The following is a 14,412-nucleotide window of genomic DNA, read 5'->3' as shown; positions in this document are numbered from 1 at the left end:
AGTCGTGTGTTAACTTGAGACGGTAGAATTGCAAGTCGCTAAGCTCCGGGCCGCGAATAGTCTAGGTTGCGTACCCGCCGCCATACCTCGCGGACTGTCCTCTCTTGACTCTGGCGACCTGTTTCCGTAGGTGATGGTCCTGCAGGTCTGTAACCTTATGTTAGCAAAGCGTCGTTCTGGGTTGCTGCACCGCTGGCTTACCTGATAGCTAGATATAACCGGCTCCCTAGCCTCACTTCCTCTATAGGCGCGCCAGCACAGTCCTCTGGTGGATTTGCTGTAGTCACCAAACCTCCAGCTTCTTGTAATATGGCAATGCCGGCGGCAACATCCCACTCCCAACAACCACCTTCCCACCAGATATCGAACGAGCCCATAGCAACATATGCCAGATCTAGTGTCGCACTCCCTAAACTTCTGACTCCATGTACCATCCCTCCTCTTCCCTGCCTCCCGCCAATCTCGGCTGCCATGTTGACGAAGCTCTCGATCTTGCGATGCATATTGCCATCCGGTGTGTCCCTTCTGTCCTTGCCCCATTCACACGAGAAAATGCAGCCACTGGGCGCTTTCTCCGGCATGGGTGGTATGGGATTGCGAACGAGTGGGAGTCGTTGAGTTTCGTTGAAGAAGGCGCCGCGACCAGCGCAGGAAGAGAAGAACTGATTTGTGAACGGCGCGTATATGACGCCAATCAGCGGTTTGGACTTGTAGATGAAGGCGATGCTAACACAGAACATGGGGAAGAGGTGGATATAGTTTACGGTTCCATCGAGCGGGTCGACACACCATGTTGGAGAGTTGTCGATTAGGTAGTCGCGAGATGAGCCTTTGCTGTATGATTCTTCGCCAACGAATCTAGTGAATGTTAACGTGTGCAGCTAAACAATGTCAAAGTCCAGGACATACTTGTGCTGGGGGTACTTGTCAGCTATCGCCTTCTTAATAAACGCTTCAACATCTTCATCCGTCTCGGTGACTAGGTCAACAGCATTCTCCTTCTGAACATGTGCCTTCTCCTGTCCTGTCGCATTCCCACCCTGTATTCGCAGTTGCGCAGCATCCATGAGCATCTTGCCCGCCTGCCGGCCTAGCTGCACAGCGAACGCATAGATCTCATCGAGTTCTTCTCTTGATATCTCCATCATGTTGATTGCGGGTATTGTGTACATGGCAGGCTGATGTTTGGAAAGATAGAAACGCCATGGCGACCGACACGCGCCAGCACGAATCGCGTCACATAACTCCGTTTGGAGCCGGAGCGGTTAGAAACGGAAAGCGACCTGATAGCTGTATGTAGGGAAGTGGGACGTCATGCTCGCAACTGAGGGCAAGAAGGCCGATCGTTGGGGGTGGGGGTAAGGACTTTTCCCCTTCCCACGTTCCGACAGCCATCGGAATCTCGGAATGCAACAGGTCAAGGTGCATCGGGCCCACCTAAGCGACGCGACAGACACACCCATGGACCATCCCGTCGTTACCATACACTCCTAATACCAGCGCATCTCGACAGTTTCAACGACTGGGATCACCAAGTCCTTTTACATCAGCAAATACTTCCTCTAAGACATATCTCCCACCTGAATATCTCAAAATGACCAAATCCATCCTCCTAATAAACGGCCCAAACCTCAACCTTCTCGGGACACGTGAACCGACCATTTACGGCTCAACATCTCTCTCCGACGTAATCACCTCCGCACGCAAACAATGCACTGCGCAATCCACAAACTTCTCACACGTCCAATCGAACCACGAAGGCGTTCTTGTCGATCGCATCCATGAAGCGCGCGGCAACGTTGACTTCATCGTCATAAATCCAGGCGCCTTCACACATACGAGCGTAGCGTTGCGAGATGCGTTGGCTGGCGTGGAGATCCCTTTTGTCGAGATACATATCAGCAATGTTCATAAGAGGGAGGCATTTAGACATCACAGCTATCTGAGTGATAAGGCAGAGGCGGTTATCTGTGGATTGGGGGTTTTTGGGTATGAGGCTGCTATTGAGTTTGCGGTGAGGCATCTTCGGGAGAAGGATGAAAAGAGCGCGAAATTGTAGAAAATCACGCATGAAGATTTTTTGCGATGTAATAATTGTTGGATATCGATTTCAGGTAGTTTCGGTGTCCAGTGTCTGGCGTATCAGCTCAATCGTGCGTTCTAGTAAAGCCCTTCTTGATATCCTGTCGTGCCTCGAGATACGTTTGCAAAGCTGTGATAGCCGGTAGCAGAAGCATGACAACGCTCAAGGTCTGGCCAAACCCCCAGACATTCTCTTCGTCATCTTGCAGTCCACAGAATTCTGTCGGATCCTCAGGCTTTGCAAATTTTTGCGTAAGCACCAAGATAGCGGACAGTATGGCGAGTAGAATCTGCACTACGAATGTGATTGCTGGGTTGAGGAAGAGGTAATATATGCATTGAAGGCCGAGCCGCGCTGGGGAAAGCGCTCGAAACGAGAAGCCCTTCTGCTTTTGTGTCGGGTCTGTAAATCGACGTACAAGAGCCTGTAATGACCTCTGCGAAGACGACGATGACGGTGATTCCAGTCCTCTTCCTTCTGGGTCGTACAGAATGCACACCAATGCTGTTGAGAAGCCGACAAGAATGAGGAATAGAGGGACTAGGAATGAAAGCCTCTGTACACGGCTTCGTACCATAGATGTGCCATCGTCGCCTTCGACGAAGATCGGTGGCATGGCAATCGCGGCGATCATGGAGGTGAGTAGGAAAACAGCGAACAACACGACGAGTGTGAGGCGGATTTTCGCAATGAGCTTGTATTTGCGGAAGTATTTGCGGAGCGTTATCAGAGCCGCGAGGTGAGAGGAGGAGGACAGCGCACACACGTAGAGGATAAGAACGAAGTGGGAACCTTGCACTCGGAAAGAGCCTTGAGCTACCTGATTGTGTTCTGTCAGCATATGGCATCTTGAGAGGCAACCAATCGTACTTTAATCCATCCGCTCAGAAGCACAGCGTAACCCGTGATGAGTTGTTGATCACCGAATCCAATGATAAGGGGGTCTAGGAACGGGCGCCACGCATAGTGCTTCTTCCACTCGTTCTCCAAGAAGTGCTCCCGGATGTATGCGAGCGGCGCTCGAGGTGTGAAGTGACCTTTCGTATCGAAAGCCTGATCGAGAAGCATAGCGAGGATGGAGGCGAATGTGGTCATGAAGCTCGCAACAACAAAAGACAAGACAACCTGAAGTATTTTGAGTTTGAGCCCCAACAGGATGATTTGGAGTACTCACACCGACACCAGCAATGTCTGGCTCTGCTCCATTGGCACAATCTCCATTCCAGGTCGCGATACTATCGAATGTGACCCATGGAGGTGCCATACACTGACCGTAAGTTTACAGCTGGACTTGCAGTGATCTAAGAGCCGCGACCGTAATGGTATGAGGGTTTGTGAATTGCCCAAACAGGGCATCGCGAGACGCCTTGAAAAATGCTAGTGATAGATGTATGCGAAGTTGGGAGGGCGTTAGGTAGGTAAGGAGAAATCGGTGAGAGTGTGAGAGAGGGACCGATGTGTTTGAGGTGATCAGGAATCATTACCTAGGTAATTTCCAAGGTTGCCGGATTTGCACGTGTCATCCCGAATCATGCATGGGAGAGGAAGGAGCTACCACCGAAGCTCGCATTGGACGCAAATTGAGAACTTCTGGAACAACAAACATGCACATCTCGAGCGTGGGCTCTGCGTATGATGGCTAGTATAGGCCGTTCGCTGGGTATCACATCCTATCTATACGGTCTACTTCACTTTTGTTTGCTCTTCGCCTTCACACGGGCAGCCAGCTTCTTAATATCGTCCTCGCCGTCTGCGGCATCTTGCTTAGGTTTCTTCGTCTCTCGTTGATGACCTGGCTCGTCTTCGTCTTTCCCTTGCTTTCGCTTCTTGCGGCCCTCTTCTAGCAGCGCCTTCATAGCAGAAGTCTCCTTGAATCTTGGGTTTGTGGGATCGATGGCAAACTCATGGCTTTCGTATAGCTTGGCGAACCGGGGATCGGTGGTATCGATCTGGAAGTTGTCCTCTATGACGGGAGCGTTCTTCTTCGCCTTCTTGCCCTTCTTCTTAGCCTTCTCTGACTTGACAATTTCATTCATATCGAAGTGACGCAGCTTCGAATCATCTTCATCCGCCATGAGTAGTTCCAAGTTCGCTCGCTCAACTGCTGCAGCCTGGTCCTTTTCCTCTTGCTCCGCCTTCTTCTTAGCCTTCTCAGACTTCTTCGACTTGGGCTTGGAGGCTTTCGCAGCTTCTTCAGGATCAGAAGCAAAGAAAGGATCGTTGAATGGATCGTCATCGTCCGCAGCCGCTGGTGCATCGACTTCCTGCTCGACGGGTGCGTCAGGATCGCGTCCAGCCTTCTTGGCTTCCCACCTCTCTTTACGTTTCGCCTTCCTTTCTTTCTCCTTTCGAATGTACCTCTCCATCGTAGTCTCTTGTAGTGGGATGTCGTTCTCGAACACGTCTCCGTTGCCAGCTCCGCTGGAAAGGCCTCCCGTGAAAGTGATCTGCATCTCACTATCCGGCTTCGGAAAGTCGCGATCCCGTTTCGCAGACGCCTTCTTCTTCGTTTTCGAAGATTTGCCTGGTGCTTCCAAACCAAGAGCCGCTCTGAGACTTGCGGCCTTGTCCATCTTTGTTGCTTCTTCCTCATCCTCGGACGACGACTGGTCAGTGCCCAAGTATGCTTGCAGCTCGTTCTCGTCGATCTCCTTGCGTGAGAAAGCACGCTTTTGTACCTCTTTCCGTGTCGCGTCATCGGCGTCCCAGGTCAGCTTGACCTTTGAGTGTGTGAGCGCATCCGTAGAGAACTCATTAGGTTTGTAACCGTCCGGCAGCTTTGCGCATTCGTCGTGGGGATCTTGGTCGAAGGTTGTGCCGTCGGGAACGAATCGCAGGTCAAAGAAGTTGGCGCTCGTCAGGTACTCGCGGCCATCGAGGTTGTCGTAAATGGACTTTGCGACGCTCGCGGAAGAGCATGTGATGACGGCATAGTAGTAGCGTAACCGGTCAAGCTGGTAGGCTCGCAACTTGGTGGAGTCGAACTCTTCGCCTGTCTCATCTCCTTGTAAGTCTTCCCTGTTTTGTTCCTCGTCGTCCACCTCAGAAGCGTCAGAGTCGTCGTCGAGCGCGCTAATGTTGTTCTTGTCTTTGTTGGACGTTGAAGCAAAGATCTCGCGAGGAGGTCCTTCAATCTCTTCCCGTTGTAGCCGCTCCATACCGAACTCGCTAGGGTATATGACGACGTTGAGAATGCGTCCATCAGCTGGGACGAAGGAGTTTGCTACGGCCATGATGTCGGTGGCCCGTATGTTGTCCCAGTCCATGTTCACGGCAGCCAGACGTGCCGAGATGTCTCCCGTCGGGACTTCGTTGTCGTCACCGGCAAGCTCGGTCTGCTCCTCTAGCTCAGCTTCATCCTCTTCGTCGCTCGAGCTCTCGTCCGATGAAGACTCCAGTCCACCGTCTCGGATAGGGTCGAAGCCTTGTTGCTCCACCCTCTGCATTTCCTTCTTGACCGCCTTGTCTCGCTTCTTGTCAGCCGGGCGTGCTAGCTTGGGCTCGTCGTCGGCTTCGTCTTCGTCATCGTCGTCTTTGTCGTCGCTATCGGCGTCGTATAACCGGTCAATGGCCTTTTTGCCAGCTTCCTTAGACACCTTGCGGCCATACTTGTCGACCGTGGCCTTATTGTAGAAGTCTGGGTCGCTTCTTAATCGCGAAAATCGTGGGTCAAGCTTGGTCTTGGTATGCTTCTTCGATGGGAGTCTGAACTTGGGGTCGGTTTCGAAATTTGCGAATCGCGAGTCGTCTGTAGAAGGTCAGCGCAGTGCTCAGCCGTCACGTGAATCGCTACTTACCCTTGGGCGCGCTGGCCTTTGTGCCCTTTACTGGTATCGTCTGTCGCTTAGGGAGAGGCATGGTGGGATGCGCGTATTGGTGTAAGTGGTGGGCAGTCGCGCGGCGCGGAATTGCAGCTGCGGAACTCGAACTTTTTCTGCCGGGCGGTGACGGATCGGCGACGAAGAGCGTGCATTGGATACCGCTGCGGAGGTCATCGCACGCACGGGCAGGGATTCGGCAGCCCGATCTGGGGAAGCTTTAGCTGCGTCACCCTCGAGAGGGGAAATACATCACACGACTGTTCCGGAAGGCTCTCCGCTGTCTCAACAACTTCTCCGCGTTCTGGTGAAAGCTGACATTGTACTTCCCACTTCAAGATACACGTCTAGCTGAACATATTCCAGATACACCACCATGTCTCAACTCTCCAGACTTCTCACGTAAGTCGTCCGCTGATTGAGAGCTGTCTAGCTTCAGCTTGTACCTAGCGAGCTAGCTGATGCTGACCCTAGTTTGTAGTCCTCGCAACATGACTTTGTTTACTCTGGCTTCGCTCGGCAGCGGGTACTTTGTTGTCAAGTCAAAGACACTCGCCGACAGGCAGAGAGCCCGAGTCGATGGAGACTACACCGTCACCGTCGACAGGTCAGGTACGATTTGTCAATTGCATTGAGATGATGCAGCCTTGCTCCGAAACACATGGTTAGAAAAATGTACATTGCGCTGACTGCAGGCTTTAGGTGGCGGCATCTGAGCACGTCAGGAATGACCATCAGAAGAAGTGATGCAGCTTCTTCCTTTGCACAAACGGCGTTCACTACATTTGCAGCGTTTCAAGCTCGGCGTCCTTCTTTACCACGTCGAATACCAACAAAGTACATGATGCGCATAGACACGACACTCATTCCAATGCTTGTAGATTATCAACAAAGCGAAAATAACAAATCTCTTACCATTTTCTGTTCGACAATTTGCATGCTATCGCAGTGCTTCCATGATATCCCCACGTTTTATACGTCTACTGCTAGGCTTTTTCCGAGTGCGCGACTCTAACAATGGCATGCGATACGAAGAAAAGGCTTGAAATGCTCCGAAATGAGGTCCTATGTGCCGAATATTCGTTTCAAGTTCTCTCGTACTTTTCGGGCGACCCGTATCCGTTGGTCATTACGATTGGCCCCACCTGCCCGGTGCTAAATATAACTCACTCAGCCTCAATTGAGAATACCCTAAACACGACAACAGAGATGAAAATAGTATGACGTCCTTTCGTACCTTCGGAGCGCTAAAGATCCGCCATTGAGCATATCCACCTTCAATCTGTCGAGTGTCAACCGCTTCCTTGTTGGGCCCACCGCTTAGCTTTTTGGCTCAGCCATTGCGGAAGTTGTTGTCAGCCGTCTCTCTGTTACCAGCCAATTAGGCCACATTCCATCAGCATTGATCATGAGAATTCTCGAATACGGGATCAGGAGAGCCGTCCAGGCTTATGTCACCACTGTTGCTTATAGAAAGACTTTCCATCCGTGCGCCAAAATGGTGGAGCTGCGAATAGATATTGTAGACCCTCGCCTGACAAGAATCTTACTCAACCTCTCCTTAGTCCTCCGTGTGCAGCTTCGTAAACCTGCTGACGGCCATCCGCTCTCACGTCTACTCTTGCGATCACATATCGATGTCCTGTTGTTATTTTCACCACTCTTGATCCAAACGCGCAACACAACTGTCAACATGGGATATCATGATGTCGCTGGGCATGAAAGACGAAAACCTACACAAAAGAACGAGATGCAAGCACCACGTCAATCCAATGTGTTGGCGGCAGCAAGTCATGTCCGTCGATTATTCGAGAGCAAGAAGTTGACTTATGCTGTCATGGGTGAGCTCGCTTTACTTTGCCTTGGACATCGATGTGAGGTACGAGATATCTTCATTGCGTACGACGACAAAGACTGCAGTCGAATCAAGAAGAAGCTAGAGGGGGACCGGCGGTATGTGATATCCATTTCCCTCAGAGATGACAGGCTGACAGCGACAGCATACAACTGCCAGAGGGCATAAGTCCTCTGTCTTCTTCCAAGATACTAGTACAAACCGGACCTAGCTTCTTGGACACCGGATGTACAAGTCCAGCGACAATAGAAGTAACTTTAGTACCAGCTGGTCAGTCATACTCGTGCCCGTTGTTGCATCCTGCTAACCCTGCGCAGGCTCGTATGAGACACCGCCCAGCGGAAACCTTGCTAGTAACCTCGTACTATTGAGTCTCCGAGCCGATGGGGTGTTGAAAACATTTTACGCGTTGAACATGCTATATCTCGTCAGAACACTGCTCCACTTCTGTCAGATTCGCAGTCTAGCCTGGGAACCACGGCAGGGCATTTTGTTTCTATGCCAACTCTACAGGAGCCAAGTGGAGGCAATCCGCTGTCACTTGCAACCGAAAATCGTTGAAGAGAACTTCTTGCGTACAGCTTTCCTCAACAGGCTTCCAGTTCAGGAGCAGCGCAAATGCTACCAAACATTGCTGGCGCAGGAGCCTCCATTACTCAAGACGTTAGCTCCTCCACAACCGGAGGCAATCCACACTCGATCGCAGTCCACTTTTGGAGTTACAAGGTCTCCGGGCATCGTGCGCGCCTCATTACCAGACTTTCTATGTCCACCGCAATCACAGAACGTCAAGTCATCACACGTGCGTACGGCGCAGACGACCCCAAAGCTTGTGGAACCTACGCAGGCATCTCAAAAAACAATGAATTCGTCAAGAGATTCAGCATCCAGATACCGTGTAGTCAGTGCGCCAAATAGTAGACGCACCAGTCCTACAGACCCTCGGTTTACGGCCAACCCACAGGCTCAAGGATCCACTATTAAGCAGCTTAAGCTACAGATACCTGTATCTTCCCACCACCAACGCGCATTCTCTCATTCGGTCACAAACACCGATCCAGTCGCTGTACATCAATTAGGACAGCAGTGCTTGAAATCACGACCTGTTTCTACAGGTACCCGCATAGCCCAGCCTCCAGCGGAACATGCGCCCGTGGTCACCAACCTGTCCATACCTGGTGTTAGTACTAGACACCAGATCCCTCGTAAGACTTATCCAGATATTTCCGGTGCACATGTGCCAGAGCAAGAGTCTAGCAGACTTCACATAGTGAATCCTGATGGCGAGGCACCATCATGCCACAAGTCGCAAGGAGAGACACACAAACTGCATCTTGTGGGACCTGAAGGGGTATATCAATCACCGCCTACCTCAAGCAAACCATCACCAGCCGCCGACGAAACTCATAAGGCATTGAATACTTCACTTCCAGCTTTCGAGGTCAACGAAACGTCCCCACCCAACGACATCCTCGCGGAGCTCTCAGCAAACATCGACGCTGCTCTACAAGTCAGCAATCACCCATGCACCTCTCCTCCGCCAGCAACGGTACAACCACAGGATATGAACAGACCCTTGGTGCCTCGCGCAAGCTCTGCCCCATTCAACACGTTGCCAGCAAGTCTTACAATCGGCAGCACATCTCATCGCCACTCCACCACACCACAGACTTCTACCTCAGCTGGCTCCATGACGCGCACAAATGCATTAAGATATTCGCAGCAACCTTCAGCACCCACTCTAGCCTCAATCATCAGCGACGGGCTTGCATCGCCGACTCTCACACCAGCACCATTGTCATTTTACAAAGCATACCAGCCAAATTCTGCGTCTGCTTCACCGCCGAATTTGGACATGTCACCACTGGATAGCGCCTGTGCTGAATACAATTCTCAGTTCGCGAACTTCGGGCAGGTGAAGGATGTCGATGGTATGGGACATTACTTTGCTACGCATAAACATACTGGCTCGCATGCCGTTCGACCTGTAAGCAAGAGTTTCGATTCAAGCCAGCTGGCCATGGAGTATCGAGCGGCATTACCGGAGTTTGAAGATGGGTATGGAGGCCGGTAGAAGAGCGATCAATAGCATCATTGTAACATTCAGAATTATGTTCCGGCACAACACTGCCCAGTGATAACATAGAGGGGGGTATATGCCATATTACACAACATTTACGATCGCGTTCCATCGTCTCCTTGCATGTGACGAGCACTGTATCTACAATGGTACATCTTCCATCATCTGCATAGTGCCTTCTCTTCCCACTGTAATGATGACATCACCCAGCGTTTTCGTCGAGAAGCCCGCTTCCGAGTATCGGAAGTAGTAGTCCCATTTCCTCTTGAAAATCTCCGCACCTTCGTTGTCCATTCCTTCCTTAGCCTTCTCCTTGATAAGCTGCGGCTTGATCTTGCCCTCCCAGTTATCCAAGAATTCTTCGCGCCATAACCGCAGCGCTTTCGCGTAGTGAGGGCCGATGTTCTCTATGCTGTCGACGACTAGCGAGCCGCTTGAAGCGGTTTGTATGCTGGCAACCAGTTCGGAAACGGCGGGCAGATGGCCACCAGGGAAGATGTATCGGCGGATGAAATCGTCGGATTTGGCGTAGGCTTCGTAGCGCGCATCGGGCATCGTTATGCATTGGAAGCATGCCACACCGCCCTCCTTCTTGAGAAGTTTGTCTATGCACTTGAAGTATGTGACCAGATATTCCTTGCCCACAGCTTCCAGCATCTCGATCGATACCGCCTTGTCGAAGGGTCCTGTTTCTGGCACCTCCAGACTTCGGTAGTCGCAGAGGAGGACTGTGATCTTGTCTGACATGCCGGCTTCTCGTATCCGCTCTTCTGCTAGCTCTTTTTGCTCAATGGATAGGGTAAGAGATGTAACTCTGCAGCCCGTCCGTTGTACAGCACGCATGGCGAAGCTGCCCCACCCTGTGCCAATCTCCAAAACATGGTCTGTCCCCTTGATATGTGTGTTATCGATGAAGCGATCGAGCTTTCGCATTTGCGCGTCGTAGAGGCTTTCGCTTGCAGATTTCGGGTTCGATTTTGGTAGCCATATCGGGCACGAGTAGGTCATGTCTTGGGAGAGGAATGCGGCGAACATCTCGTTGGAGATGTCGTAATGTGCGGAGATGTTAAGGCGCGCGTTTTTGAGATTGTTGCTGCCTCGTACCAGGCCAGCGAGGCCAGAGGAAATGGCGGAGGTGAAAGTCGAGCCATTGGAGAGGTAGTTGCGGTTCAGGATGAAGAGCTGTAAGTGTAAGCCAAGCACACCCTCAAAAGCTCAGTCTGTACGGAAACTTACCTCAAAGAACTTCGTTAGGTCTGGAGTTGTGAATTCTCCCAGCATATAGCTTTCTGCGAAGCCCTGACACTTATCAGCTCGAGCTCTTTCGGATAGTGGTGAGAGTTTTGAAGCGCACCATGTCTGCGAATAGCGCCAATCGCACCCAGAACTTTTCGTCGAGCACGTTAAGAAAAGCGATTGGAAGACCCTCTTTGTCAGATCCAAACGCAGCAGTAGCCTTGCTCGAGCCACCTTCAAACAACACCAGCTTGCCATGCTTCAGGTTTTGAAATTGCGAAAGAGTGCCATTTTTGCATAGATTCACCAGCGGTCCCCAAGCTTGTGATGTGACTGGGCTAAGAAGGGAAGACACAGCTCCCGTCACAGAGTCAATAATTGCCATTGTCCAAGATGTGTTCGACTCGCGCAACCCTTGAACGTTCAATTGGAGGATCCTCGAGCGCAAAGAGGGGAAACTGGACAATTCTCAGTCGAGAGCAGCGTGGCTTCAATGCGATCAACAGGACGAAGGTGTCTCAAACTGTTCGAGCTTGATCGCACAATAGGAAGCTGCAGGGTGTGCTGGTGGTGGAGAAGAATTAGTGCGTCAATCGTCCAAAAGCAATGCGACAATGGTATCGTGAACGCGCCTGGAAGCAAAACTGAGAGAGAAGTCGAGTAACGGTAGCTGTTCGGCTAGTATATGGCGCCAGAGTGCATTTCAGAGTCCAGGTAGCTCGCCGTCATATCGCCGGAACGGCCGAAAGCCGACACGGTGCGTCCGGTTGCGCCGTTTCGAAGCCATGCGTGTTGCATTCTGTCTGAGGTGCAGCATCGGGCGAGGAAACCTTGCCAATTCGAGTGATCTATGACGCCGTCGATCCGCCTAAAAATCGCGAATGGCGTAAATCAACGTAAACCTTACATGTTCGCGGAGGTTGAGGCCATGCGAATGGCGGCCGGTGTAATACGCCGTCGTATTCATATCCTCTTCTGGCGTCTAGCTACTCGTACGTGTCCCAGGTAATGGTGGAACAAAACATTTGTGGGTGAGGTATAGCAGCGGTCCAGGGTCCATGGAAATGTTCCGCCGGGATGCATGAGAGGGGCAAGTTATGCAGGGGCATAACTCGTCACGCGTCTCAGCCTTGCAATCGCAAGTCTACTTCGAGTCAAGACGGCCAGCGAACAGCTCGTGTCTCCTGGAGCTTTCCGTGTGTGTTGCGGGCCTTACCATGGTAAGCAGCATCTATCCGATCGGTGAATTCATAGCAACGGCGACGGCGGCCGCGGGCTCCGGACTGCACTAGAAACGACCTGGAAGGCGTGAACTGGGTGACGGGCAAACTATGGTGATGACCAGAATTGAGTAGAGGAGGGGAAATGGATGGGAAGCGCATTATATCCAGGCCAAGACTGCATGCTTGTCTGCGGTTCCGTCGTCATTGTGAGCTCGTGAGCACCCCGTCGAAAGATGGTCTGTGCGTCCGCGGAGGCACGCTACGACGCGTCAACGCGTGCTCCATAAACCATCTTTCACATGCTGCACGCCGGTATAGTTCCATACAATCGAATTAGGGAATCGTAGAAGACTTGCTTTGAGAGATCACTTGTTACTTCATCGTATACACAATTGTCGAAATCAAGCCATCAACATGCTGTCCATTCAACCTTCCAAACCTCAAAAATGCACACCAAACCTACTCCCCGCGCGGATAAACCACAATGGCCCTATAAACGACGCCGAACGATACTGGAAGCCTGAAACAGATGACAAAGGTATCTTTCGATCCTCACACCGAAACAGATACCAGACTTGACGCCTATCTAGGAAAGCAACATGCATACTTCCGCGGTCGACACCTCCACGGCACCACGCTACCTCTCCCCCAGAACTACACCGGCGCTATCTTACATGTCACCGATAAGCAATTACCGCAAACGCGAACACAACCGCAACAGCCCGTAGACGACGAGGAAGAAGATGCTGAGGTGGAGGAGAGCATACCCGTCGAAGTCAAGGTTGCGGAACAAGTAGGCGCGTTTGGCGAGGTCATAATATGGGGTCATGGCGGTGAGGTGGATGGGAGTGGGGATGCGTTCGTTAGAGGAATGAACGAATGGGTCGGGTTCGCAGAGAGCATGCATGTTGACGAAGAAGAACAAGATGAGGGTATGAAGCCGGAGAGTAAGAGCGTCTAGGATAATGTCGTGCAATTGTAAAGGTGATCTGGGATCTGGAAGATAGCATGGTAGGATGGCGTTGGATAAAGATACCCACAATGCCAGAAGGCTCAGGCCGATTCTGCTCGCATATTGGCCACAATTCCTTGTGAAATCCGGGGCAGTCTTCCCAGGCTGCGCACCCAGACGATCTGCACGTATGGCCCGTCATCAATATCCCCAACCACGTCCTGCATCGCCTCGAGCCCGATCTTAAACTTGGTTTGAACCACGACCATATCATTCACGTATCTTGTCAACCGATACATGCACAGCAATATCCCACATGACAAAGACATCATGCAGCGACCTGATGTCCCACAACGTCGCTGGCGCATCAACGTCAGCCGCATTCGCAATCTCGTCCCTTCGCGTATCCGATCTCCAGAAACGAAGCCGGCCCATATGCGGCCTTGCGTATCTGTTCCACATCTTATTGATGCCCTCTGCCAGCACATTGAGCCGTTGCTTCTCTTCGATCGGGTTGGTATTGGCGCTGGGTTGCATGTGTACGTTGATGTAGTTGGTCCACACACGTTGGTATCCGAGCGTCATGTACTGTGTGTCTGAGTCGATGTGGCCACCCCCGGTAGCCTTCTAGGCGAGGTGAAAGGTTACTAGGACGAGAAATGGGGACGTGTTGAAGAGGCGTGTGTGAAGGGCCGTAAGTGCATGGGAAAGCTCTCGCTTTTGGTATCCGTTGAAGAAGTGAACGTGGTGGATTTCGTAGTGTGGCATCGCCGAGTCTGGTTCGCGTTGATACGTGGAGGCAATCGTCGCAAGGGTTGAGAGATGGGTAAAAAAGCGGCACGCGGCTGTTGTTCTAGTAAAGTAAGGATGGCCAAAAGTACGAGGATGTGATGCATAGGTGACTGGAAATCCGCGCGTTTGGGACGATGATGGGGTTAGGGACCCATAGGTGAAAGGCTGATGTCCAGTGTGTGTGGTAACGGAAATCTGACGTATGAAGTTTCGCTCAGAACTCCATACCAGACCCGACTCCTGCTCTTTGATACCACCATTGCAGTCACCATGGCGTGGTACCGTCGCTGCCAATGCTGCTCACCCACGCCTTCCAGCCTTTAGCCCCGTCCCAACCTGTACACCAACAAATTAACCCATATTCCTCTTGCCA

At 51.7% G+C, this 14,412-nt stretch overlaps 7 protein-coding genes across 7 annotated transcripts; 4 read left to right on the top strand and 3 right to left on the bottom strand.

Moving 5' to 3' along the window:
* Positions 1–38: 38 nt before the first annotated feature.
* BKA58DRAFT_304222 (inositol monophosphatase) lies at positions 39–1,148 on the bottom strand (the record flags this gene model as incomplete). Its single annotated transcript, XM_046167011.1, has 3 exons — positions 39–147; positions 202–858; positions 910–1,148. The coding sequence occupies 3 exons, from the start codon at positions 1,146–1,148 to the stop codon at positions 39–41; spliced, it is 1,005 nt and encodes a 334-aa protein (XP_046031034.1).
* Positions 1,149–1,330: 182 nt separating this feature from the next.
* On the top strand, positions 1,331–2,103 carry BKA58DRAFT_14314 (Dehydroquinase). Its single transcript, XM_046164632.1, has one exon. It carries the CDS (start codon positions 1,595–1,597, stop codon positions 2,057–2,059), a length of 465 nt encoding a protein of 154 aa, XP_046031033.1. The 5' UTR covers positions 1,331–1,594; the 3' UTR covers positions 2,060–2,103.
* A 44-nt stretch (positions 2,104–2,147) lies between these two features.
* Positions 2,148–5,941, bottom strand: BKA58DRAFT_303386 (uncharacterized protein; the record flags this gene model as incomplete). Its single annotated transcript, XM_046166966.1, has 5 exons — positions 2,148–2,903; positions 2,954–3,208; positions 3,258–3,318; positions 3,776–5,831; positions 5,881–5,941. The coding sequence occupies 5 exons, from the start codon at positions 5,939–5,941 to the stop codon at positions 2,148–2,150; spliced, it is 3,189 nt and encodes a 1,062-aa protein (XP_046031032.1).
* A 193-nt stretch (positions 5,942–6,134) lies between these two features.
* On the top strand, positions 6,135–6,975 carry BKA58DRAFT_372834 (uncharacterized protein). Its single transcript, XM_046169169.1, has 3 exons — positions 6,135–6,303; positions 6,383–6,613; positions 6,817–6,975. The coding sequence occupies exons 1-2, from the start codon at positions 6,278–6,280 to the stop codon at positions 6,534–6,536; spliced, it is 180 nt and encodes a 59-aa protein (XP_046031031.1). The 5' UTR covers positions 6,135–6,277; the 3' UTR covers positions 6,537–6,613; positions 6,817–6,975.
* Positions 6,976–7,594: 619 nt separating this feature from the next.
* Positions 7,595–9,830, top strand: BKA58DRAFT_433921 (uncharacterized protein; the record flags this gene model as incomplete). The annotated part of the gene is made up of 3 exons (XM_046173231.1): positions 7,595–7,854; positions 7,902–8,026; positions 8,074–9,830. The coding sequence occupies 3 exons, from the start codon at positions 7,595–7,597 to the stop codon at positions 9,828–9,830; spliced, it is 2,142 nt and encodes a 713-aa protein (XP_046031030.1).
* Positions 9,831–9,903: 73 nt separating this feature from the next.
* BKA58DRAFT_14263 (Mycolic acid cyclopropane synthetase-domain-containing protein) lies at positions 9,904–11,813 on the bottom strand. Its single transcript, XM_046164621.1, has 3 exons — positions 11,191–11,813; positions 11,073–11,135; positions 9,904–11,018 (listed from the first exon to the last, which is right to left on the bottom strand). Exons 1-3 carry the CDS (start codon positions 11,455–11,457, stop codon positions 9,978–9,980), a joined length of 1,371 nt encoding a protein of 456 aa, XP_046031029.1. The 5' UTR covers positions 11,458–11,813; the 3' UTR covers positions 9,904–9,977.
* A 769-nt stretch (positions 11,814–12,582) lies between these two features.
* On the top strand, positions 12,583–13,302 carry BKA58DRAFT_14269 (ribonuclease H2, subunit C). Its single transcript, XM_046164623.1, has 2 exons — positions 12,583–12,833; positions 12,886–13,302. The coding sequence occupies exons 1-2, from the start codon at positions 12,710–12,712 to the stop codon at positions 13,254–13,256; spliced, it is 495 nt and encodes a 164-aa protein (XP_046031028.1). The 5' UTR covers positions 12,583–12,709; the 3' UTR covers positions 13,257–13,302.
* The last annotated feature ends 1,110 nt before the right edge of the window (positions 13,303–14,412 follow it).

This window comes from Alternaria rosae (assembly GCF_020736505.1).
Source record: "Alternaria rosae strain MPI-PUGE-AT-0040 chromosome Unknown BKA58scaffold_1, whole genome shotgun sequence".
Lineage (NCBI taxonomy): Eukaryota > Fungi > Ascomycota > Dothideomycetes > Pleosporales > Pleosporaceae > Alternaria > Alternaria rosae.
This window is presented reverse-complemented; position numbering and strand designations above follow the sequence as displayed.